Genomic DNA, 27,617 nt, shown 5'->3' with positions numbered 1-27,617 from the left:
AGAGCCACAAAAAGTAAATGTACATGAAAATAATAAAGTGCCCTTGTTTTGTTTCCGGAATTATTGCTGAATTCCATGTCTTCTTCATTTTATTATTTCTCAGAGTACATGGAAACAAGACAGAGAAGTGTCCCATGAAGCACTGCTATGTAAAGAGGCCTGGTTGTGTACAGCTTCCTTCCTAACATGTTGTCCTTTTAACCCAAAATAACTTTAAAATGCTAGGCACATAGAAAGCTGTATTTCCTAGCAATTTGCAGTTTCATCTTCCCAGCATGCTTATGTTGAGTGAAATCCATTTCAAAATACCATCACTGCAAGCACTTCAAAGCCTAGGAAACATCTTTTAATTGTCATTACTGCGCCTACCTCAGGCCATCCTGAGCCTCCTTCAAATGTCCATTGATTTTGGTGGGAGTGCAGAGCACTGAGCAATGACACTGGAGTACATCAGCTCTGTTGCCCTGCCCTGGAATTAGGCAGAGTAGAACCAATTTCTGTGCTGTAAAGTTCCAGTAACCCAGAAAATCCTGGGAAGCACAGAAAGTAAATGGCTTTGATGGATGAACATTTGTAAATGTAGGGCCATCTAGCTCTGGAAATTACCTCTCTGAGTTATGATGATGTACTTTGGTATCTTCCTCGTTATGTGCAGCAAGTTTTTAGTCTAATTTCTGGGTTCAGGGCTTTCTGAAAAGAAAGTCACTTCATTTTGGAATAAAAGGGGATGAGAGTGAAGAAAGACAAGGTAAAGATTTGTCTACAAAAATGATTTCTCCAGGGTATTGCTTAATTCTCAACTGCTCCTCTTTCATAGAGCCAAACTGTTTGTAACACGTAACGTTATCTTTCCTCTATCCTACTCATTCTGTGCATAATAAAGTGCATTCAAGGTACTTGGCTGCTGTTACTCAAGGATGTGACCACCTCCTTAGTCTATCTATCTTTGTAATACCTGAGGGAGCTGGGAAAGTCCTATTACAGTCACAGGCTCAGAACATCAGGGATATTTAGGGACCTGCCACTGAGATAAATGGGATTAGTTGCCCCATGGCTTTTCTGGCTCAGAGCCTCCACTGTGTCCCTAAAATCACAAAGGACATCTTAAATGAAGCAGGGAACCGCTCCTAAGTGTCTCACTACCTAGGCTGGGGGGCTAATTTCTGGACCAGCGTTCCCATTTTGATTTAGTCTTATGTTGCACAACAATGAAGGTACTAGGTAAGGTAAAACCTCATCCCTGCTCTCCTCTGTCTATGAATAACTGAAAAGCTTTCAGCACTGTTGGCATACACAGGCTGCAAAGCACTTTGGTGTGTTCTGCTTTACTCCAGCTCAGTTTTCTCTCACAAAGCTCTACGTAAAACTGCCAAAGTAACCACCAAATCTCCTATTTAGCTCAGCACTCCTGGATTCTTTCCCTACAGAGCAGCAAACAGACTTTTATTGCCCTCTGTACCTGACTGTGTTCTGCAGAAGCACCTGTTCTTCTGCATTTGCTCCTGCAAAGCAGGGCGTGCTGAGGCCAAGCCAGGCAGGTGTGCAGTGTCTGTACACCCCCTCCTCACCAGCATGGACACTTACAAAGCAAATTTCCATCATTCCTGGGGGACTCCACCAGTTCCCTGCCCTGTTCTGAGCAACAGGCACACAAAACACATCAGCCACTTCCCCACATGGCACAACGGGAGCAGTGTAGCTCCTGTCCTCCACACCTGGGAATTTGTCTAAACGTAGTTTGCTTCCAGACATAGGTATCTATTTCCAGCATCAAATTTCCCAAAAGCAAACAGCAAACCAGTCTAAGACAAGGTAAGTACACAATTTTCATAATGAAACAAACCTCACTGTGTCAAAGCTGGGCATTCCACGGGCACCTTTGGGTTGTCACACATGCAGCTCCACGTAACTTTTTGCCTTGGGGATGTCACCATGAGCACCTTGGCTTCCTGATGCAACGCTACCATGACCTTTAGTGGTCAAAAATTCATCAGGACAACACAAGTGGGTATTTTTTTCTGACTGTGACCACAGGAGGATGTGATTTTTTTCCTCCATGGTCACTCAGCAGTCCACAGTAAGCCCAAAATAATGTTCCGTCCTAATTGCCACAGACGCGCTCCTTTGAATAAAGAAAAGATGATATTTTCCACTTGCTCAAAGCAATTACTTCTTAAGATATGCGTTAGTTCAATCTTTCCAGGATTTAAATTAAGCCAAGCATTAAATCATCCAAAGCTAACTACCTGAACATCTTCAACGTCTTTCAGCATCTTAAAAACAGTCTTTGATGCTTGTTACTTTAAAGGCACAGAATTTTGCCTGAAAATTGACCACTTAAATTCCCTAAAGTGGAAGCTGAGAAAAACCATACTATCTATTTCCAGTCCCAAATTAGTATTTTAGGTGGATTTTTGTATCAACTTGAAGTGGGCTAGAATGTGAAAAATAGGGGATTCTGTATAAGGCTAAGAAACACAACAGCCATGTGCATTGAGGGGGGGAGTGATGAAGCTGAGAACACCTTTAGGGATAAAGGTGAGAACTGCCTCCATAAAGGATGATATTGTGTTTTGGGGCTTGCACTGTTCACTTTGCCTTAGATGTTAACATGCTAGCACGGCCACGACCGCAGTCCCTCAGAGTATGAACACAGGTCTTGTTCAGCAGATCAGCAATTACTTTAAATAAGAAATTAGAAAGTGGTCCTTAGATACTGGTTTTGCTAATCTGACCATGCTGAAAACTAATTCTATTCCTAATAGGAGTTCAAACTGCTTCCTTGCCCAAATTGCCTGTTTGCAGCAATCTGAAATGGAAGTATTTTATCAGCTTAACTTGACACAGTGAATTTCTATTATCGGAAGAAAAAGAACTCACAGTACCTGATTTCAGGTTCCAAATTGTTTCAGTTCATTGTGACTCTCTGGAATTATAGAGAATATGTACCCTATTTTCAGTTTACCATCACTACAAAATACTCTAAATGTGAAACTACAGATAAATGTCTGGCCTTACATACAAAGAGGACAAAACTCCAGTGAAATAATTATCAAGATTTACTGCAGTGCTATGACTGCAGACGAGGTCTGAGAAGATTTAACTGTGCTGTTGGTGGCTGCTTCCTTCCTAGGTTGCTTGGGAAGCTTCTGGTACAGAGCACAACAAATATCACAGCCAATTCCCAGGGTGGAAGCACGCAGTCAAGGCGCTGTGTCCCATTACTCAGGTATGATTGGGAAGTATTTTATCCCTGCTGTGGTCTGTGGTTTGTGTAGCATCACCTGCTCTCTCAAGTGCCTGCCTTTTCAAAATATATTGCACTACAGAGACCTGTAAGTTTTATGACAGCAGAGATTCCAATCTTTATAGTCCTTTTAATGAAAATTACCCATCATACTTTTTTTTTAATGGAAAAAGACCGAACCTAAAATGTGTCTGCTGACTGTGTTCACTCCTAGCTCCTTCAAATGTGTTTTTCATGTTGTAAGAAATATCCCCATTCCCTCTTTGCCTCTAAATCCCAGTCTATCCCCAAGATGCTCAAACATGACTGCTGCTGATCAGGGTGTTTTCTCTCGACTGCTGTCTGCCCAAATGTCCCTCCTCTGTGCTCAGGAATATGCCTGAATGGAGGGTATGCAAGTTACTGCTTACCCATTATTTATACATTCTCTTGGTGATAAGCTTCCCCCATCTTCAAAGCCAGGTCACCTTCTGCAGCGATTCTTTTTGTTCTGCAAATGTGGATCGTGCACAGCAGCAAAATTCTCAGCCCTTACACTCAGGAGGGACAGCCTGGTAAAACTCAGCCTCTCCAGCTTTTTCACACCTATGTCTCAAGGTGGTTTTACACCAAGTCCCCACAGGGTCCACTTTAGTGGCCATGGAAGTGCCCCTTCAGCAACTTCAACAGTCTCTGCATCAGATCCTTGCCATGTGTATGTTTATTTAAACAGAAGGGAGGCTTTATACTCCATAAGAAGGGCCATGGGACTAGGAGTGTCTATTCATCTTGCAATGAAGAGCAGAGACACCAGGGAAGGAGCTGCTGTGAGGACAGGCCAGTTTGTATCGATGGCATTTTTTTGGTGGTGTCAATCTCTGCCTGTTGCAGAGAGAAGTCAGAGATCCCCTGAGAGGGATGTATGACTGTGCCCTTCAGTGCAGGATGAGGAAGTGCCTCCTCCTCATCCCTGTGCCCACCAGCTCCCATGTGGAACCCAGAGCATGGGCAACCAGGATCTCTGCTCCCCAGCACTGCCGGCACTTAAAAGCCTTACACAGACCCATTCTTTAGAAAGTCTGGCTCAGGGCTTACCTCTGCTCTAATAAAGACATCTATTCCCACAGCTGTACTTCTGCTGCCGCTGTTCACTCAGCACTTGGGTTCGATGAGCTGATTTCTCAGTGTGACTCATTCCACCCTTACTTCACCTGGGCACACTCCCTGAGGCTGCTCTTATCTGGGTGGTGAGGGCAGGCTTACAGCAAGCTTTTGACATTTCATGCTGGCTGTCTTCTCCCTTCCCTTTGAAGATGCCTGAAGCACGTGACTAATGACAGTGTACTGTGGACACTTCCAGCAAAAGTGTTTCAAACTGCTGCCACAGACACTGCCAGGTCCTCCAGGAGCATTACTGATGGCAGCATCACTGACCAAAGGGCTCCCAGCTCTGAGCCTGCACCACCAGCACTGGGGATAAGCCAACAGAATGATCCCACGGAGCTCAGGAGACTGTGGCATGCAGCTATGGCACAGCAGGGCTGAGTCCAGCAAGGCTGGCTCCCAGCTCAGTGACTACAGACTCAAATAACAGATAATTAGATCCTGCAAACTCATTTCCCTTACCTCGACAACCACTGGCTTCTTCCTCTGTTTTACACACAGCAGACAAGGGCTTGTTCTATTTCCTCTGGCCCCAAGAGAGAAAATTTATATTTGTTACTGTGTATTTAATTTTCTGGGTTTCTTTCAGAATGAGTCTGTCACAGCTGTACTCCCCAGTGGAAACCTGAAAATCACTGGGCCATGTCCTAACCCAGTTACATCAACTTATTCAGTGTCAAAACTTGGCTCAGTTTTACAGAGAAGTCTGTTTGGTGAGTCAGCTTCCCAGTAATCTTCAGGGATGTTAATCCACAGCCAGATTCTACTCTGGTATGATACATATACAAGGAGTTTCCCTTGGCTAGGAATAGAACAGAACTGCTTCAGACACACTGCGCTTCAGTTGTATAAAATGTCTCGATTAGCATTTCTTGTTTTGTTTGCAGAGATAAAAGGAAATAACAATAAAGTCCAAATCTCTTTCTCATTCACATCCAAAGCTGGTCTGCATAATTAAAGGTAATTGTTAGCTTCTAATAGCTTGGCATTTTTCACTGCACCTTCCAGAGAAGAGAAAAATCCAGACAGAAGAGCTACTGAATTGTGAATGTTCACTCAACGTTTTCAGTATGCATGTGAATCTTGTATTTAAGCCAAAACAGTAATGCAGCAAGAAGCACAGAGAGCAATTGCTTACTGATGACCAAAGGTAAGAAAGGTCAAACGTTTATTTCCTATGTTGCTCCTATGCGTGCAGTGCCCAGAATCTTTTAATTATATTTCATGGTCCTCTGAACTTGTACAAGGGCATAAAACATATTTATAGCTCACTTAAACTCTTAGCAATGAAGCAGCCATCCTACGCAGGACCTCTGCTAATCAACTGAAGACTTTCTGTGCATTAACTTTAAAAATGTAGAAAAGTACTTGTTCCTTCTCCAGCTGAAACGCTTATCACAGTCTAAAGGCAACAACAAAGAAAAGCTATTTTCTTCCTAGGTAACAGTTTGAGTCTGTATCAGTTCACCTGTGATGTCTGAAGTACAATTTCACCGGCAATGCACATTCATTATAACTGTTATTATAGAACTGGAAGCTCTCATCCACACTGTGCCAAACACCAAAGAAACATATAATAAAGAGAGCAGCCCTCTCTAAAGCTTTTCCTGCCTAACTGTGTCATTTTCTCTTTTAGACAACAACAAAAAAAGGGGTAATCAAATAAAGAGGTCGCCACTTAACTAATCACACTCTATGCAAATTCCAGATGAGCAGACTGAAAAGCTCCCAATGTAATTACACACCTCACAACAAACCTACCTGGCACATCTTACACCAACCTTTCACGCTGGGAATCTGCTTTGAGATGAATTTTAGGGAAGAAGATCAGCCAAACACGTTACTTGTGTGTGAGGCTGAGGTTACAGAAAGGAGTTGGTGCTTTACAAAAGGACCAGCAGCCCTTGCTTTGCTTTTCCCCAGAAGCTGCTGGCCCCTGGCATACTGGAGTGGGCAGTGATGGCAGGGAGGGAGACAGGCTGGCACCTCCTGCTGCAAATGGGGCCTTACATTAGATTTTGAAGACTCCACTCAAGACTGCCTTATAACTGCAAAGCCAAACACCCCCATACTGAGGGATCTGAGACAATTCAAACTGCTGGTGAAACCTTAATTCAGTTTCCTGATGCACATGCTTTATGATATGATCTTTAATTATCCTACGAGGAAATTAATAATTATTTCTGAGTGTAAGATTTGGCTGATGTACAGTAAATAATGCATGATGCTACCCAACGAATGGTGATGATTCAGCAGACATTATCTCTCATGTGTCCTGCAAGAGGCAAGGGGTCTGTGAGGAAAAAAACCAGTGTAGGATCACATCAATGAAGAGTAAATATCAATAGTTTATTTGTGCCAGAGAGGGAGGCACAAATTAAAACTGAAAAAAAAAATCTCAGTTCTTGTGTTTTGCCTTCTGGCTTTTTTGATATGGAGTATGGAAACATAAAAATATTTAGTGTTTCTTATCTGTTGACTAGTGTTTCATATGATCAAACAGAAGCTGAACCGTGCAGCAGTTCAGGGGCCTGCTGGTGACAGTCAGGCAGCGCCAGGAAGGCAGATGCACTTCTGGGATGGGCTTCACCGTGAGCCGCAGTGAGCTCAACACGGCGGGGGATGAGAGGAAAGCTGAGCTGGCTTAGCTCAGCCGTGTCATCTCCAACCTCACTGAGAACTGCATGGCAGATACAAAAGGCAGAGGATGCCAGATCCTGCAGAAACAAGGTCATGTTGCTTTCAAAGAGCTCCTCAAGCTGGACAAAACTCAGCCGCGTTTTTTTCAGAGCTGCAGCAAATGCAGGCTGACATGTAAAATACTGGTTGTATTTTTCATGGGTACAGCCAACTGCACAGCTTTGCTGTTCACCTACAGGTGTGAAGGAGGAGGATCAGCCCCTGCTCCAGCCAAAGCAGTCAGCACTAGAGGAGGAACAACCCTACCTCTCTCATTATTACCTGTGAGCCAGAACTGGAGAGCAGACACAGACAAGTCCTTATTTACAGTGAACCATGACAAACAGAATGCTCCACTTTGCCCTCAGATGCCACAAATAAAGCACGAGGCCAGCAAATTGAGGCTATCCATTACTCTTGGTTATTTCCACCTAAGGCCTTGCCTTTCTTAATGACCTGGAGGGCAGGAAGAGAGCCACAGGCATGGATGGGTGCATCAGAAAAGAGCTGAAATCCTGCTCTCAGAAAAGTCAATTCCAGCCATTTCCTCCACAAGAAGTTTACTACATGCTGCCACACAATACTTTTATTGGCATTCATTACTCCTTGAGGACTAATTGATTCATTTTTAGCAGCATTAAAACAAGCTGCATTTTACAAGGGAATTGCTCTGCTGCTGGGGCTGTAGGAAGCTGCTCAATTATCTCCAGAACACTAAAAGCTGAATCCAAACTCAATACTCAAATTGTAACAAACAAATTTCCCCAAGCCTTGATTAACCCACAGGCTGATCCTCAGCTCACAGCTGTCTCAGGTTTTGGGAGGGAGGCTGGGAGTGCTGGGGTTTGTTAATTTTATCACTGCCACACAGCTTGGGAACCTGCAGAGCGGAGACAGTCACCACGGGCTGCGTTTCTTGCTAAACACTACTGGAAATGAAAACTAAAAAACTGAATTTCCCCCCATACTCACAGTAAGGTTGCTCCTCTTTTTTGTATCTGATGTCTCCTTCATTTGGAACTTCCTTTCTGTTTAAGAACAGCTGGAGACTCACAATTTAGCATTCACATTTAACTAGATATTTGTGGCATTCCAAAGTCAAATTAACAAGCTTGTTACCTCTTGACATGTAAAAATACTGTAATATTCATTCCCAGCAACACCTACAAAAGAACACAGCAATGCGTTTCAACTGAAATACACACATCTATCTACATAAAAACATATATATATATATATATATATATATATATATATATATTCCGTTATATGACCCTTTGCCTTTGTCAGCATCTCTAAGCCACTGAGTTTAAATGGATTCACAATCTTAACTGTTCTGCTTTGAAAAATACGAGGCAGGTATAGTGAACCATGGGAAAATGTACAGCTTGGAGATGCAGCTAAGACAAAGGGAAACAAGAGTTCCAGCAGTACATGCAAAAATAAAGGTGGGTAATCAATAACATGGTGCTTCAGAGAGAAAAAAATGAATCCTTTTTATTTTCTCTACTAATGAACAGCCTCACTGTTTCTCTCCAGCCTCAGGGTGAAGAGTGTGCTGGTGTTACCCCTTGGTCAGCAGGAATCACTGCTGAGCAATGTCAAACAACTTCCTGCAAAGGGGAGATCCTGCTGGGAAAGCAGTGGATTAGAAGGAGTATCACAAAATACAAATCTTTAAAACCCCTGAGTCTTTTTTTCCACGTACTCTCCTAAAGATCCCAACCAAGCTGAGGTAAACCCCATTGTTAATCCTGTCTGGGTCACCACCTCAGAGCACCTGATGCTGCACTCACATTTTGTAATATCAGGCCTGATAGAAGCTGGGTTTCCTGATTTCTATTTTCCTTTTCAGTGAAACAAACTCAGCCCATTGATGACTTGGCCAAATCTAATGAGGCCAGGTTTAATGAGAATGACTCAACATTACCTGGTTTCTTCAGAAGTAGCTATGAACTGCTGCGTAAAATGAGAATTTTCTTTCCCTCTATCATGGTTATTTTCAGAAAATACAAGAAATACCCCAACATTGCCTGGACAGGAAGTGAAGCACTGGAAAAAGCTCTGCACACATGACACCATTTTAACTGTGCTTTTAAATGCAAGAAGCTGTGTTGGCCTGAAGGGACAAAACAAAATAAGAATAGGAATCAGGGGAGAAGTGAACAGTTTACATCCTTAAGCAACTATAGAAAATACAAAGGTGAAATGTTCATCAGTGAAGGCATTCAGCCTCTTTTACCACAAAAAAGGATTATCTTTGAGTCTCCCTGTAGACAATCAGTTCTCAGCCTGTTTTTCATAGGCAGACATAACCTTCAAGCTCTTATTGGCACTATTGGTACTCACATTACACTCCAAAAACCAGATGAACTCCTCTAATCACAACATGTTAACCTGACACCAAAATACTCCTATACACCTGCCCCTATTTACACAAGATGTTTGCAGACCTCCCTCATAATTTGGATCATTAATTCCACTTCAGAAGAGGCCTTGCACAGAAAAATCACAAATACCAATGACCAGAGAGTATTTAGAGGCAGTGTCTGTTCCCTCTTAGGCTGGGGTGCTGAGAACAGAGTTGATAAACCCCTGTAAGACAGGGAATGACACGATGTTTTTTGCTGTCTTACTAGAAGAGGATCACTGTTTTATGAACTAGAGGTGCTCCTGCACCTCACTCAACACCCAGGGACTTGAGCTCTGTTCCCATCCCTAGCCCAAACCTATGTTATGACCTTCCACTCATCTCTTCCCTCCATGATCCACTTCTCCAAACCAGATGTTTGTTTGTTTACTTTTGTTTTCAAACAAAGTCTTTGGACCATAGGATGAGGCTCAGACAGGCAGGATGCCCTGCAGTGCATTACAGCACTTGGCTCTATGCTGCTTCAATGGCAATAATTAATAAAGCAGAATCAACAGTTTGCTGCAAGCATTTCTGGTGAGAGAGAACAAAGTACTTTTATCATCTCAAATGAGAACAGAAACCTTGAAGTACTCAAAATAACCAAGCTCCTATGTCAGGACATGCCACATATTTCAGTAGCATGCTTTCCAGCTCATTGTGTTTGCTGATCTCTAGGTGGGGACAGCATCTTGTTGCTGGAGCCCCCCATGCTCCCAAATATCCACAGCACCTGGCTTGGAACAGAGACGAAATTCTTGGCAAACATCAGGCTGGAGCAAAAATATCCCCTCAAGAGCTGATTCAGAGCACTTACACTTCTTTGCAAAAAAAGCAGCCCAGGAAATCCTATTATTTTCCTCTTAGGAGAAACACTGGGCATCAGAAAGATGAAGGGTGACAACTGCTTCATGTGAAGCCAGCAAACCAGCTAGAAAATGGCTGAGCATAAAGTGGTTCGAGACACAGGCTCTTCTGCAGAGAAACCTCAGCTGTTCATCTCCCATTTCCTGCCCTGACTTCCATCCAGCCATCTGGGAGCGAGGCTCTGCAGCCACTGAAGGCAACACCAGCACCTGTGATAAAAGTCAGGCTGCTTGGCTGCTTGCTCTGTGAAATCAGAGGCTTTCAAAGACATTCATGCTCTGTGTCCTGAATGTTAAAATAAACTCTGCCAACACCTTCTTCTGAGATTACTATCTGGGCATCACTAATTTCTGGCAAAATATGCCAGTGTTATCCCGTATCTCAGAATAGCAGGTGTTTTCTTTTATGCCCCTAAGCAGATGCACATTTCACTGTTCTCTGAGCACTTAGAGGCAGCTTTTTTTGAGTGTGTGACAAAACATGGAGACAGCTGCTGAAACTGAGATGCCTGATGCACCTTTTCCACCTAACCTGACTTTTGCAAGGATGAAGCAGCTCATCTCTTGGGGTGCGCAGGCACCCCAGTGCAGTGCTCTCATCCCAGCCACTCCTGCGTTTTGTTCTCCTTTCTTTCAGTAAAAGAGAACATTGTGCCTATGCCATCTGTTAAGCAAAGTGCTGCACGTACATTGCAATATACCCTGCAGCACAGAGCAGAGCCTTCCAGATAATATGTGAACAGAAGTGGCTGTAAGGAGAGAGAAAACTCCAGGTGCTGGAGCTGTTACAGGTGAGCCTAAGCGTTTGCTTCCCTGAGGCAGTGACCTGTCAGGATGAATCTTGTCTGCCCAGGAATGCACCTCGGCAGACACCGCACCCCATTCCAGGAACCCATAAATACCAAACGAGATGCTCAGCACCACACATGAAAGCATCTCCTTTCCCTGGACTCTGACTGTGGGGGAGTGACAGCCTGGCTAGCATCAATCCTGTTTTGTGCTGGGCTTTTTTAAAGATGGTTCCTTGGGGGGAACAAGATATGAAGTGAGCATGGGTGTTTGCTGCCTTTTTTTCTATGGACACCTCCAAGGGAACCCCCAAATTTGTTTCTCTGTCCTGGATCCACCTGAGACTCTGCTTTTTTATTTCAGCTGAAAATAGGTGCTCTCTTTGTCTGTATCATCCTCAAACCAACCCTAAGGGAAGGAAGTCCATGGGAGCCAGAGGAATCATCTTTGATGGCCTCTAAATCCTTTTGATAATGCATCCTAAAGATAAAGCTGTAGGACAAATGGGCTTCTTCTGAATGATGCTGCCCAAGCACTGAGCAGAAAGAGGCACAAAACAATGGTGTTTTCAGTAGTGCAATTTTACCAAAAAGGCTGCCCCTGGCCTGTCAGAAGAATTCAGTGCAGGTGATGAACATTCAGTGAGAGAGACTCATTCCCAGGTTTCTTTTCCTGCTATTCTTTTGTCACACCACTAGAAAAAACGATCAAATATCTTCCTGCCCTTAAGTCCCCCCCTCTAACGCAGTCTCCCTGACTCTACCAGCTTTTTGTTCAGGAGCTGAAATGTTCTAGGCCCACTCATTCTTTTCCATTTGGAAAAAAAATGCCCATGCACAGGCACTGTTTCATAGCGGATGTTCAGTTGGGAGACAGCAGGCAGCCAATGCAAGATTGATGTTAGGAAAGACAAAGCTCAGGTGAGCTATGGAAGCCATGCCATGTCCCCAGCACATATCCAGAGGGACAGCTGAGCCTGCTGTCCCATGGGGTGCTGGGAGTCCTGCTGCCTCCCATCTGCCCGAGGATGCCCCAGAGGTCAGAGCTCTCCCATAGTGCTGAGCCCATGGCCAAGGCCGCCAACTGAGCCACACACCACAATTTCAGGGCAGAACCCTGGCCTGGGGAGTCACCACAAGAAAGAGTGCTTCCAGGCAATTAGGGGTTTCTGGATCAAAAGCAATACATTTGAAGTCCTCACTCAAATTCCTGGCCCTAGGGAGCAGCCAGTGCTGGTGCCAGGGGCAGCGGGTGGCAGGCAGCTCACAGAGCACAGCCCGTGACCGCTGGAGCAATTCTGCTCACTCCGCAAGTGCTCCCTTCCACAACCTCTGAAACAAAGGGCCTTATTTCTAAACACAGCAGCGTTTCCACATTTTAAGGCATAACCACTCCCTTCTTCCCTGTTTCTAAATAAACAGTACCTTTTGGACAGCACCTCACCAAACCATGCGATGCCTCCAAGAAACACCCGCAGCTGAGTGCTTTTGGGACAACACGTCTGGGGACACAGGCACTGCAGCCCTGATAACCCTTGCTCAGGTCTTGTGTCAATCATTTCCTGCACAGAGAAGTCCTGCATCTCTCAAAATACATATTTTGGTGCATGGGCCACCAAATTCAGATACCTTAAAATTTCAGGTCATCAGGGCTTGGTTGAGTTGTCAATAATAAAATGAGAAAATTCAGATCCAGAAAAATTCAGATCCAAGTCTGGATTTTGTAGTCCAGAACAGAGTTCTGCCTGCTGGGCTTACTCCACAACTTCCTGATCAGATTTCTTAAGCATTCACAGTATAGATGAATGTAAAAAAAAAATTATATATGCCTGTCTCCAACAGTGCTTATAGGGGCTGCAGCTGTAGGTACTGAGGGTTATATAACTCAGTTCCTCTGACAAAGACACATTTGGTTGAACTTTAAACAAGGGACCTTTAGAAATCTGTAAAATTTTAACCATCAGTGTGTAACAGCTTCTAGGACATTTCCCACCTTGTAACATTTAAAACAATGATTCATCTTCATAAGAAATATGTAACTGTCCGAAACAAACTCTCAAATAATGTTAATTATCTGAATGGTTTGTGTTTCTGCATATGCAGTTTCCAGCTATCAAGACTGGACATTATGAAAGCTTTTACATGACATCAGCTTTCCAATGACCAGCCAGTTATAAAACACAAAATTTTTAATCTGCATTTGATTGTTACAGCTTAAAAATCACAGATTTTATGAGAGCTACAAATCATTTTTAGACTGTGCAGTGTGGACTAAAAGCCAAGGTTTTTTGTTTTGGCTTGTTGATATTTCCTGAAAACATGAAACAATTCTGAAAGGACAGATTTCCTGGCTCACAGCTAAAGGTCAGCAGTCACACAGGGACTGCCTGCTAAGTGCACCAAAAGGAAAGACTGGCGCAACATTGCAGTATTATTAAAAAGTGATTTAAGTGGGGGAAAAGGGAGAAAACAGAGAGACAGACAAAGATTATACTCTCAACAATTGAGCCTTCACAAAGATTAGAAAAACAGCCTTGGTCCTTGCTGCTTGCAGCCCCTCACTGTCACTCCAAGAACCGCTTGCTCTTGCTCCCTCTTTACACCCCTCTGCAGCCATCCCTGACTGCTCGGCCTTGGAAAGGGACTGCTGTGACCACGCACCACAAATCACTTCTAGAGCCTTTCCTGAACAGCCCAGAAGTGTTTCCAGGCACATTGCTGCAACAGATTATGGAAGTACAAGTTTAATTTGTACTGGGCAGGACTGGAGTTCAGAATTCCCATGATTGTGAGCGACACTGACATGCAGTTGTGTGATATGCAGAAAAAGCTCATTTTCCACAGGAATCTCCCCCAGGCCTGAGCAATGTTTGTAACTCGCTCTCGGCACAGCTGAAGAGCCAGTCCTGTTCTGCAGTTGTCAGAGAAGGTACAGCCAGCTCACATCTGTATCCTGAACCACTGCGTGGACAAAGCTCCTTGTCAAGGTATTTAATTTTGTAATAATAGATACTGAAATTTCCCCATTCACTGACAAGATACCAGTTTGAAAAGAAGCACATTCTGCAATCAATGCTGGAAGCACCTTTAAAACAGTATTTAGTACCAGTCTCAACAGAGGCTGTATCCCAGCTCCCATTAAGACCCCCAGCTTGTTTTTATTTTTATTATTCATGTTTTTCTTTCTAAGTATAGGCTATATACAATTTTTCAGGCAAATAAATGCCAACCAAAACCAACCTAGCAGCCTCGAGTAGGTCTCTGCTACAGGCCCTGCTCCCAGATAACCACATTTCCCTCCCTGTCTGACCAAGAGCCCTGGGCCATCAGAACTAACAAAGAATTTGTGCCTTTAATCCTGCTAATCAAATACCTCTACTCTGACCACAACATCTTCCCTAGCATTGAGTTATCAAAAGCATATGCTCCCATCACTCATGGTCTGTGCTTCTGGCTCTTTTTCTTTTTTTTAAAATTGAAACCAATTGGTTGTAGAGCAAAATGCTACCTTTTCAGTTAGAAGGTTAACAGCAAGCCTATGACCACATGTATAGCTTGCAACTGATGTCTCCAAATTCTGTTAACTACAGTAACATAAAGGAAAACAACAAATGTGCTGGTAAGCAGCTAAGCAATACCACAGGCTGTTTAAATTTAGCCCTGGCAGATCCCGGAGGAAGGGCATCTCCAGCCATGTGTCCTCTGCTGTGCAGAGAGAGCACTCAGACCGTAGGATCCTATTCCACGCACCTCACTTTTGAATATATGGCCACACCTATTGCATGTCATCTGTATCTCACACGTGCATTTTCTCTACAAGTACTTTGTATGAGATAAAGGGCACTCAGCTCTTGGACACAGAATGTTTGCCCCAAAAGCCGCCATGGAGACTGAAACAACAGACTCTGGAATTCCTTGCAACAACACAAAGCTGCAGCTCAGAGCAGAGGCGTGCTGACAATTTAGAGCTTTACAGACCACAACCTGCAAGGATGAATTACTCTCCAAAGCAAAATGTTGACTACAAGCATGGAGAACATTACTTCAGAGGCAGATTGCTGTAGCCTTGCTATTTTCTATCTGGAGCTTGGGGAATTTACAAGTAGAGACTATTGCCATGATCAGCAGTGAGATTACAGGCACAAGATTTGCTGTGATGAATCCAAAAATAAGATAGCTCCAGGCTGGAAGTTCAGTGTGCCACACCTGCTAGCAGAGAATACATGAATATTCTGATCTCCAGGCTACAAATACTGTGAGAAAAGGTTGGACATCCCCATCCAGTGGAGCCTCTCTGTCTCCTCCTAAGGCCAAATGAAATCACTAATGTGAGGACAAGCTGTGCATTGATACCTCTGAAACCCCAAAAGCTGCACTCCAAGCTGCTGCTGAGGATATCCAACAAAATCAGGCATCCGGTGCCAGCAAGACTAGAACTCATCCGTTTGACATAAAAAAGCTCCTTTATTGAGCAGCTCTAAGCAGCACTACCTGCAAAAAGTCTTGTTAACTGTGAGATTAATAACATTTCCTGGAAGCTGGGGCAGTTTCTGTGGCATTGTTTCAGGAGCTGAGGCGATCCCATTGCCCCATCACCAGAACTCCCTCAATTTCAAACCATTTATGCAGTAGCTAAAGAAAAATTAATAGTACTATTTAAAGGTAAAGTCATGCTTGAAACTGAAACACAATATGATGATTTTTTAAATCATGTCTTGCATAAATTATGAACTCTGCATTGATTACAAGGGTAGTTAAGCACACAGAAAGTGTATAATGGGAGTAGGAGATATCCTCCTGGCCTGTGGGCTCAAGTGAGGTTGTTCCCACTACAGAACACCAATGATCTGTGCATTATGGTCTGTAACAGTAATACTTGGCTCATTGAACACTTACTTTGTTTGATACTAAAAAGAAACTTGGGTATGCAGCACAGAAGTAAAGCTCTATCTTCGTAAAATTCTGGGGAATAAAACCAAAATAAAATAAAATACTGGGGAATAAAACCAAATGGCTCTAACTGACAACATAAGCTTAATTTTGCTTACTGTTACTCTTACTGTTATTATTATTATTATTATTATTATTATTAATTTTATTATTATTATTATTATTATTAATCCACCAAAACATGACACTTGGGCTAAACCAGTTCCTCACTAGGAAATTTCTGCTTATTAGTATAATCCTCAACGTGTCCATCAAATTTTGCACTCTCTTACATGACAGATGCAGAACTGCTCTTTGGAGCAGCTGTGGTGAAAATAAAGAGCAGATATAGCAGCCAGTGCTGTGAAGGGAGTGGAGAAAGAGGGTGCAAAGCACTAACCCCTGTGAAGGGCTGGATTTCAGAGGTTGGGCATTGTGCTCAGCAGCTACGTCAGGTCCCATTCAGACATCAGTCTGAGCAACCACCACTGTCAGGCTCTTTTAAAAATCCTTATTGTCACCTTTTAAAGCAGGTGAAAATCAATTAATTTTGAGCTTATAAAGGAATGCCTTTGCTGTGGCCAACCTTGGCCACACACACAATGCCTTGTGCAGAGATGCACTGCCTTTTCTTCCTATTTAGTGTAAAAGCACTTCATCTTGGTTATAAGCCTGAAGGTCAGGCTTATTTCTTCAGATCTATTATTTACTACTTGAATTTCCAGTTCCACCTTTCTGGCTATTACAGCTTCTTTTCCCGACTCCTCTTCACAGTAACTCTGTGATGATGACTGTTGATAAAGTTAGGAGGGCCATGATTCTAAGTGTCTGACCTCCTTCTAAATCTGATAATGGATACAGTTTCTGAATCACAGGTCATCTCAATTTTGTCAGTAAACCATTTATTTGCAGTGGCCTTCAGACCTCCAGGCTTACTGTGCACTGCAAAATGGATTTTTCAGGGAATAATGAAAGTAGGAGAGGCATCCTTAGCCTTTGCTTAGGTTAGGAGGGATACTGGACTTTGGAGAGAATGTTTGTCCACAACATCTTATGCACCACAGTGTCTAAGAGCTTTCCAGCTCTGTAACATCTCCTGATGTTTATATGAAACTGACAGTTATAAGCATCCAATATGAACTAACCTCCTTTTCACTTGCAATCTACATGGAAAGGGCAAGAAAAATCCATGTCTCCTTAAACTCTCCCCACCTACTGAGGGCTATCCAGTCACCTTGGCAATATTGTTCAACTTACGGTTCAAGGCACAGTGCCAGGTTTTACATCACTGCCTCAAATGCTACTCTGCTGTGGTAGGAGCTGATTACAGCAGGCCTGTCACAGCTGTGTCAGTGCCAAGGCACACCAGTGTCTGCCAGCCTCCTCCGGTGGCTGATCTCTGAAATGGAGACCTCAAAATGCCTTGGTCTTACAGAAACACTACCAGAAGTACAATTCCTACGATTCCAGCAGCTCAATGCTTCATGCAAACTGTTGAGAGAGATGCAGATAAAGACGTGTCACACACCAACTCCTGGCTCCAACAGTGCCTGGAAAACTGAGCAGTGACTGGATCCTGAGCAGAGGGAAGCAGGCAGGTTTTACTTACTGTCAAAGCTCCTGTGCTGTGCTGTGAGGGTGGCCTGCACAGAGCGACCAGCCTCTTTCATCATGGCTTCAAATTCACTTCGGCTTTTGTTTGCAAAGTTCTCCTCCATCTCGCTGGTGCAGCAGGTGTAACCTTGTGGGCAGATTCGCAGGTGCTCCCCTAAAATGAGAGAAAATGCAGTTTAATGGCCAGGTCTGGAAAAGGGAGAATTTCATGCTGGACAATCTCATCTTAAACATATCCCAGCTCCCTGGTAACCTGGATCTGCATCAAGTCTTTCTGTCAAATTTACCACCTAATTTCAGTTCTTCTGCTTTAATACAGTGGGTGGTATCAATGCAGGCACAAATTTTCTCACTGTTGACTATGAGGGGGAAAAAAAACAAGGGAAAATTTTCATATTTGGAGCAAGGAGAAGGGAAAAGAAGGGAAAGTTTCCTGCTCCAAGTCTGTCCTAGGATCCATCTCTGCCTAGAATCCCAGAAGACAGAGAAGTCTGATTAAATGACAGCTGTACTCATTAGACTTAATATGTTCCTTAGCACAGCCATTTGAAACTGCTTTGTAAGGAAAAAAAGAAACAACTCCAAAGTGCTCCTTGCCCTACCAAATATAGCCTGAGAAGGCATTTCCTTAACGAGAGAGGTGAGGCTAGTGAGAAGTTTCCAAGAGACAGAGATGTGATGAATGTCAGTGGAATTTGGGTGGCTAATTCCCCTCCAGATGTATTGAAATTTTCAGTGAAAAATTCATCTCCCGGAAAGAAACAAGACCACCCCAAAAAAGGTTGCTCTGACAGTCACTGATTGAATATACCACTTGCTATAAGGAAGAACAGGAAAGGTAAGAGGACTCAGCAGTCAAATTGAAAAATTCTCCAGTATGGAGCTTCTCAATTGCCCTCTGCAATTTCTTTCCTGTAGAGAAGCAAGTGCTTGCATAGGCAAAGTCAGCAACATTTTAAAAATAATTGCTCAAGTTCTTATAAATCCTTACAAAGACACATCCACCTGCAAACACACCCTATTTCTCCTTACCCTCAGCAGTAAGAATTCATTTGAATGAAATCAAACATTTATTTAAAAAAATGCAATAAAATACTCCTCTTGTTCCAAATATGTTCTGAGACAAACCAGTTACCAAGCAGTTATCATGTTTAAGATAATTTGATTAGGATTGCCAATGATTTTCCAGGCACTTTTACAGGACTGATGTCCTAATGTCACAGCTGAGCCTAAACATCTTTAAAATTTTGTTTTATCTTGTGTGTCTAAACAGCTTCAAATCCTGAACCTGGACAGCCTCCAGAGTTACCCATTAAAGTCCTTAGCTATTTCCAGTGTAAAGGTCTTAGCAAATGGGTGGTAAAGGGTCTCTGAAACTGGGTATGTGTCCTACCCTTGTGAAAGTTATCTCATTAGCAGGCTAAGAACAACCGGAGTGTTCTGTAGTTGATGTATTTTAGGCAGAAGCCATTCAGGATGAGTTTGTATTTTGCTGGCCCTTGCATTACCTGCACACAGATGACCCTTGAGCAACCTCTGCAGGGTGTGGGGTGAACCTGCCCTTGGCAAACAGGGTACCATGGGCATCTGCACTGCCAGTCCTCCTGGCTATGTGACAGGAATTGCTGCTCACCAGCTTCTGTAGGAGGGAAACTTCCATCCCCAGCCTTGTGTTGTGCTCCCAGCTGAGAGGAGTGTCAGGGTGGTGTGTCCTGGGGGCTGCCCGTCTCCCTTGGGACCCACTCTCTGTCCCCACGAGTGCTCAAAGCAGCAGGAAAAGCAGCAACTTGCTTCGACTCAAGAGTCAAATATAAATATCATGTGACTCCATGCCTGCCGCACCAAATGCAAGCTCAGTTCCAGGGCTTGCCTGAGCCTCTCCTTCCCTCATGAACTGGATTGTTCTGAGTCGTTCCCTGGGCTCCCTTCTGTAGAGCTGTATTTATCTGTACGGCATCAGGGCTGCTGACATGTGACAGACAGGCAGGAAAAGGGAGCTGGAATTTTTTGACAAGACATGGCTTTGATTCCTGTCACGGCAAATTAAAAAAACTTTTTTTTTTTGTTCCGGCCTTTTCCATCCCATTTCTGCTGCCACAGGATTTCTGGCAAGAACAGAAGTTTTGTGCACAGCAGTTTTACTGTGAGATGCATCTGTCCATGAGGGCCTCGATGCCCTCAGGACAAAGCCAGGCCTTTACAGGGCCTGGTCTCTCTGAAAAGCCAATCAACAAAGAAATGGATCCCAAGGGATCCCAGCGGTTTCCAGAAGTGCCTTTACCTCCTCAGCTGATGGTGAATTCACCAGTTCACCCGATGATGGTGAATTTTGCTGGTGAGGTCCTAGCTGTGCTCAGAGGCCGTGCACTCAACAACACGAGCACTCCCGCCATTTCCTCTAGGTGCTATTACCCACCAGGGCTGGCAGGCTCAGGTAAAGCCTCCAACAGCCCTTCACAAACGCCCTGCTTTGGGAAACTGAGTCAAATCAGTGGGAACTCTGGGGATCTCCGATCTCCTGGCCTGCTGTCAGCAGGATTCAGGCAGGAGATCTGCCTGAAACTGGGAGAGCAAACATGGACGTCCCTGCAAGGAGACAGCGACTTGTTCACCAAAGCTGTCTCCTTGAGGCAGGCTCCCCGCACAGGCTGTAGAAACCAAGGGGGAAGGTGTGGGGATTGCCCCCAGGAGGAGAGGAGGGGAGGAAGAAGCCTGTGCCTGAGCTCCCTGAGGGACCCTGAGGAGCAGCAGCGGTGAGAACTGTGCTAATTAAACTGGGACACGTCCAGACAGACGCCCAGCCCGGGCGAGGCGCAGCGTGTCTGAGCAGGATGGCTCCAACCCCGCTGGGACACCACAGCCTCCACACAACTGAGGGGTCAGGGGAAAAACAGGCAGAAAGCAGGGGGAAAATCACACCCATAGCTGAAATTGGTTAATTTTACACAACTTAGTGAACTGAATGTAGAATAGTTTCCATTCTTGAACTCTGAGCTGTTTACATCCCTTTTGAAGTAGCATTTATCTTAGCTTTCTGCTGGTGTTTGTAAGGTACTCAGCAGGTGTTTGCGTGGTGCTCAGCACCACCACACTCTATCTCAGTGGGAAGCAAAGTTTTCATCATTTATCTCTGTAACTCAAACTCAGCACACACAGAACAGTCTTACAGCACTGTGAACGTGCTTTGCTTTCTTTGCTTTTTAACCTGACCCACCCTGGAAACATTCACTATTATTATTTAACCTTTTTCTATTGATTCCAAAATAAATGTGCTCCAGAGCATATTTTGGTTCTCCTTATATTGCAAAGTCCCTTTGTTTGCCAACCTGCCTTTGTCCTATTGCTGAAGCTTGCTCTATAAATATCTCTGGGTTCACTTGGCAGGAGACATCTGCAGGTACCTACAGAGAGCCAGAGGTGTTTTACGAGGAGTAAATCTCCGCGATACAGGGTGTGTCCTCTGCCTGCTGCTGTGCCACACAAGTTCTCCCTGTGTACAGCTGACCTGTTGCTCACCACTTGCTGGACAGCACGTGCTCCCACCCCTGGAAGAGCTTTGCAGAAGGCAGACAGGCATGCCAGAAGCAAACTGGCAGCAAAGGGAGGGCTGCTCAAATCTCCTTGAAGATGACGGATGTGCTTCCAGTGACCAAGGCCAGCTCTGGGTCAATGCCCAGAGAACCCTGGATTTACAACACATCTGTAAGTAAGAGAAGATGCAGCTTGAGATGCTCTGAAAACAATCAGCTTGCCCAAGCCTTCCAGAGTCACAGTGTGAGGTTCACTGTGGGTCTCTCTGGAAGGGCCAGCTGTCCTGCAAAAGCTGCTGAAGCTGGAGTGGGATGTAACTCACCGACTGCACAGTCCCTTGGATACAGAAACAGGGTAGAGCAGGCAGGAAAACAGCATCAAGCAAGTATCTCATTTATGATTAACTGTCCTGGAATGGAAAGGAATAGGCAGGAGGCTGATGACAAGAGAATATCCCACTGCATAGCTACAGGCTTGGATTGTCCTTGAAACACCCTCTCAAGCTGGCTGGGTTAGCAGATCATTTTGGCTATCAAATTCATTACTGCACTTCAAAGTGCTGAATATTAAATCACTTGACCACTTCCCACTCAGGGATGGAGTTAGGCCCAGGGTCCCTGCAGGGGAATAGCCCTGCCCACAGCCACCACTACCAGGAGCTGAGACAGGGCTCAGCTTTGACAGGGCCCAGCTCCCTGCTTCTTCTGCCATGTGCTCCAGCCTCTCTGCTCTGCCCACATGGGCTCCCTGGGCTGCCTGCCACGGGCTGTGTGCTGTAACACACAGGAGCTCAGCTAGCTGTGCCCAGGAAAGCTCTCCAGCTGTTCACTGCTCCTGCCTTTCACCCCACCAGGAGGCTCTGGAAACAAGACAGAAGGGCAGTCCCAGGGGTGTAAAGTACAATACTGAGAGAAGAGTCCTTGGCTCCTTTAACCGTGTAAATGGTGCTATTTCTATCCCTCTCACAGGATGTTGGAGATTGAATTAATTACAGTGTTTGCAGAAGGTTTGGGGTTATGTGGCTGTGTCAGAGTATCTAAATGCAAATTATTACAAAATCATTCCTCCCAGAGGTTAATTTATTTCAGGCTGTGATAAATCCATCATAATTCTTCCCTCATATTTGTAACCCTCCTCCTACTTGCTCTCCAAACTGTTCCAGCGGCTCATTTTATGCTCCTAGCCTCAGTCCAGCCCCCCATGCCAGAACAACTCCAGGCCAAGCTCACTCTTGGGGGGTTTCTGGGTGGACATGTCTCAGGCAATCGGCTTGCTGAAATGCAAGGCATGCCAGGCATGGCAGGGATGCCAGAACACAGCCCTTGGCCAGGTGCAGCCAGAGAGCCTGAGAGCACCTGGCAGCTGAGAAGCTCCAGTCCTCTCCTACTGTCCCTGGTAGGCACTACTGTTCTGCTGGCCTCTCCCTCTTCACACCTAAATCCCATCCAGGCTAATGAGCATCACAGCCAGGAACTGAGGACAAAACAGTGAAGTTTAGAATATGTGTTCTCCTTTTTTTTTTTTTTTTTAAACCATGTCAGAGTGCCTACAGCTGATGCAAGATGAGCCTGGAGGTGGTACAGATGTTAAAAATACCTTGCAAAGAGGTAGTGCAATGAAAGTAAATTCCTTTCCTTATGCCTCCCAGCTTTTCCTGCTTCAGGTGCTCCTGTCCCCATTTGTCTTCAAATACACATCATTACAGAGAACACAATGTGGCACGTGCTAATAAGTAGCTGACAGCATAGCCAGCACTAGTACCATGATGCTACCTTGAATCCCAGTCTTGCCTCAGATAACTCCTAAGGGGAAACCCAAAAAACATTTGGACTAGGAGACAGTCCTGGCTGACCAGCCTAGGCAGAGCTCTTCATGCCCTTTTCCCTGAGAACCATCCACTGGCAAGCTCTGCCAAACACCTACATCCCACAACACCTGTAAGGTGTCCAGCTGTTCTCCAGGTGTTCATCAGCTCATCTCCTGTTGTAGCTGCTAACATCAAACTGAAACAGAAATCAGACTGCTCTATTAAGCAGAGTGAAAATCAGATCTTTTCCCATATTGCAAAGGCAGATGTTAGCTGTGCAGCCTATTTCTTTGATTTGCAGTCAGCTGTTGGCAAAATACGGTATCTTCTATTTTCTGATTATGTATTAAGAGTATCATCATTTTGGCTTCGGTTTACACATAATGTCAGGGGGATCACACCAGGCCTGAGTATCAAGTATCATACAGCAAACACTGTGATCAAAATGCATCGAACCACGTTCTCCCTGGTCTCAGCTATACTGCAGGCTGAGGACAGCAAGGTGGGGCACGGCTGTGGGCTGGCCCAGAAAGAGGGGCAGAATATGGTCATGAGGAAGAGTTGTGCTCAAATGAAGTCCTTCTTTTCCTGCACTTGCTAGGAAGATGCACTCTCGGGGTGAGAAGCAGAGGTGGAAGGGTGCAGCTGGAAACCAGCCCTGCCATGGACTCGGGGACATCTCGGATGAGCAGACTTGGGAACTAATGCAGCAAGGTGGAGAGGACAGCCACAGGGAAGCTGTCTGCTTCACCAGCACCCTACAGGAACCACTCATGGACATCAGTTCCTGCTATGTGGCAAGACCCAGGCTGATCTCAGCTGGCCCAAGGCCACCACAGAGCAGTGTGACAGCTGACACATGAGCAGGACTGCAGAGGAGGCAGGGGCGCTCTCTCTCACCACTGCGTCCTCACCGGTGACCCCTCGCAAATCCCTGCTGCCTCCTGGCCTCAGAAAGGAGAGAGGGGCTTGTCTCTGGCACAATCAATCCTATATCTTTGCTGCTGCTGGGTGAGTAGCGGGTTATCTCGGGGGACTGAAAAAAAGGGCATGAAGTCTTTTCAAGCTGCACACCACAGGTCTGGATTTGTCCCATGTCAGCAGCTTTTGTAATGCCTTGCCATCTGAAGGCTGATCAAATAGCTTGTGCTATCTGAGATGAACTAATGTTTTCGTTCCAGATAAAGAAAACAAGCACCATGTTCCACATCAGTGATAAAAACAGCAAACTGGAAAAAAATAGCTAGAGAATATGCTTATTCTGATAAAGCAATGCACATGTTTAAGATGGGACAATAGCAAAACATTAAACGCTTGATCCCACAACTCATCATTCATACCAGGATTATACCAACAGGAGTGAACAACCAAGAGCAGATAATCCATAAGATTTGTTCTTTCCACTCTTATCTCTGTACTCCTACTAGGATTTAATAAACTATCAAAATACTGTTAACCAAATAAGACAACTTAATCTGGCTACTGCATGGAGTTGGCTCCCTACCAGGTTAGCGCTGTTCTGTAATTGCATTACAGTGAAAACCTGACACAGTGAATAAATACAGGTACTTCTGAGAAATGTCACAACTGGCACCTCAAGCAGAAACCCACTGATGGCTGGGAGGACTTTGGGACTGCCCCATTAGTACTGACACAGGCTGCTCAAGCAGGGAGCCTGGCAGGAGCATGTGGAGGAGGCTGAACAGCACTTCCTTCTGTATTTGCTCTGTTCCTGTGTCAAAATACTTCAGGCTCCGAGGCTGTCAGCTCAGTGTCAAGCTCACACACACTGGAAGTGTGGTATCTATTTGTTTAATCCTAGACCCTGATGTCAGAGGAATTTATAAGACAGGCAAACATGGGCAAAAAAAGTTAATTAACAGAGGAGAAAGAGCTACCTCCGTGTTCTGGAAAAATACTAAGTACAGATTAGATAAGAGTGCCTTCAGAAACGACAGTCTGCAAATCCTAATGTCATCTGTGTATGTTACAGTGGCAAACTGCCCAGAGGAAAGGAACAGAGAAAATGTCACAAGTGCTGACAACAGACTTGATTCTTAGTGAAAAGCTCTGCATGAAAGCTCTTCACCCACGCATTGCTCCTTTGGGTTTTGGGAGTGTCTTTCTGAATGAAACAGAATACCCCTTCCCATCACTCTGCTGCCCCAATTTCTCTCAGGACCTGCCTTTAGCTACATGGGCCTGACTCTGCCTCTGAGCTGTGCACACACAGAAGGAATCAGCACAGGGTGAAACGATCCAAACCCGCATTTAAGGGCAGAGTAGGAAACGCTTTATAATTTGCAGTAGAAAATATCTTTTTCAGTGGTTGAGAGAGGAATGAAAGAACAAGGGCCAAATCCACATGTACCACAAGCAGTGAAAGGCCTCCAGCTAGCAGAACTGACTGAACACACAGAATCCAGCACTCCCAGATCCTCTTCTGGGCACTGGACACACAGTGGGGGTGCTTCTGAGCAGGACTGCTACAGGAGATGATCCACTATGAAAAGCTTCCACTCGGAGTTAGGACATGGTCTACAATTAACACTCTCCAAGTAAATCAATCCTGAAAGAAGCCTTCAGTTCAAACTAGACCAGTTGCAAGAATCATGGAGAAACACACAGGGAGTGCACTGTTATACTCTTCCCTCTCCCCTTCCTCAAAAAACAGAAAACTTTTAAAATGAATCTTAGACAAGGGACGAATTATCTTGTCTTTTCACATAACACTTGTGGGGACCTATTGAAGTTGTGTGTCGCAATCCATCACTATCAACCTCTTTCAGAGTTGTCCTGAGCACATCAGCTTCTCACCAGATGTTTGGTTCTGTTTTTTCTTCGTGGAACAAAGAGTCTTTTTATCCTCAGTTTGCTGCAATCTAAACCAAGATCAAACTGGAAACCTTTCACTCTTATCAGATGCAGCTTCACTGAAGCCTTCATAACAACATAAATATGTTATTACATAAGAGGCAAAGCAATTCATTAAGCAGAATCTTTTTTACTAGCTTCTTCTCAGAAGAATATCTATTGGAGAAACTGTAAGCCCTTCCTCATACCTGGCAACTCACTGCCAGTAGGATCAGACTGCAAAAAGGAGTCTGTGTAGTAAACTAAGGATTAAAGATGTAGTTCATACTAAGAATTTTAAGAGCTGAAGACCTTTGGATTATTCTCCATTAAAAAACCCCAAACTTTGGGGCAATAATTAATATAATTCATGTCAGGAACTTGAGGAAGGGACAAAACCAAAAGGCTTTTCCAGTTCATTTGCTAAAGCTCTGCAAGGAAAATCGTGGTACTGCACTTGGGGCTGGTTTGAGATAGGGACTAAAGAACTTCAGCAAGCTTGTAAAACCACTGCTGAAGAATGGGGAGTGCTTGGGGCTGGTTCCAATCATTTCAGTGCAAAGAACAAACCTGTATTAACCTCTCATAGAGAAATGAGCAATTAGAGAACATTGCCTTTCAGCCTCAGCAAAACTCAAGCAGTTGATGCTGGTGTGAAAACCATGAAAATCATCTTTCTGGGTTTCAGCTGCATGCTCAACCCTGGGCTCCTGGAAGGTACTCCCTGTTCCATATCCCTCTGCCACCCTTGCAGCACACTAGGATGAGCAGGGCGTACCACACCAGAGGAGATGGTTGGGAAGGTTGCACAGGGCACAGGCCACTGCTGCCCACCTGATGAGCCCCACTCCTGGCTGCCAGCTCAGCCAGGTGAGCTGCTCTGTGCACACAAGAAGGGTCTTACTCTCTAGCAACAAAGACCTCCCAAGGGAAAATCAGAAAGCTAAAAAAACCCTCAATCACTTTGTCTGCTGGAAAGAATGAAACTGACTCCTGAATTTGCAAAAAACTCTATTTTTAAATAGTCACTAAACAAAGGTTTTGGACCTGAACCCGATTCAGAGAGTCTGCAAAACCAAAATGTCCATGCCTCAAAATTTAAGAGATTAGGTTAAATGAAGTTCATTAATCTGAAATTCCATAGACGTGTGTACACTTACCAAAGCTAGAAATAAAAACATGCATGTCTGAGTTGTCTAAACCCCACAAATTCAAGATAATCCTTTTTTAGATTTCTGTAAAAAATTAAGAGACTTCACCTATGAAGAGTTGTTGACTTATGCCATAAATTAGAAGTGCTTATACTTCCTCTAAAATTCCTTGCTCTATGTGTTGGCAGGGATGTGGGAAGGTGCAGGATTGGAGGGGCAAGTTCTGGTTGCTGTGGGCTTTTTCACTTTGCAACTTGAAGCTTTTTTCAGCCCCAGAAATGCTTGGCTCTCCTTCAGCTATTGCTTTGCTTTAATTGTCTCATGAATGTTTTGGCCAGCAGTAAAAGTGCCAAACTGTGGAGCCCTTCCCTACAATTTGAGGCACCATGAAAGCAAATGGCAAATATGGGGTCATCCTGTGGGAACACGGAATTGCAGACTTCCAGTTTGACAGAACGGGTGCAGCTGATGCAGAACTGGGATGGACAAGGAGCAGCATCCAGGCTGGAGTCTGCAGAAGCTGCTGTGGAAGAGATCTGCAGCAGAAGGAATTCAATATGCTGCCTTTCCCTTCTGGTTGCAGATGCATATAAGTGAAA

General features: G+C 44.5%; 1 protein-coding gene across 1 annotated transcript in view; it reads right to left on the bottom strand.

The window, feature by feature from the left end:
• GPC1 (glypican 1) overlaps positions 1-27,617 on the bottom strand; it is a 199,539-nt gene that overhangs the window by 82,096 nt on the left and 89,826 nt on the right. Inside the window, exon 2 of the mRNA XM_038146560.1 lies at positions 17,672-17,830. Coding sequence (XP_038002488.1) covers positions 17,672-17,830 — 159 coding nt within the window. The remainder of the gene's footprint in view (positions 1-17,671; positions 17,831-27,617) is intronic.

This window comes from Motacilla alba, chromosome 9 (assembly GCF_015832195.1).
Source record: "Motacilla alba alba isolate MOTALB_02 chromosome 9, Motacilla_alba_V1.0_pri, whole genome shotgun sequence".
In the NCBI taxonomy this organism is placed as follows: Eukaryota; Metazoa; Chordata; class Aves; order Passeriformes; family Motacillidae; genus Motacilla; species Motacilla alba.
The sequence above is the reverse complement of the archived record's forward strand: the minus strand, read 5'-3'. Positions and strand labels throughout refer to the sequence as shown.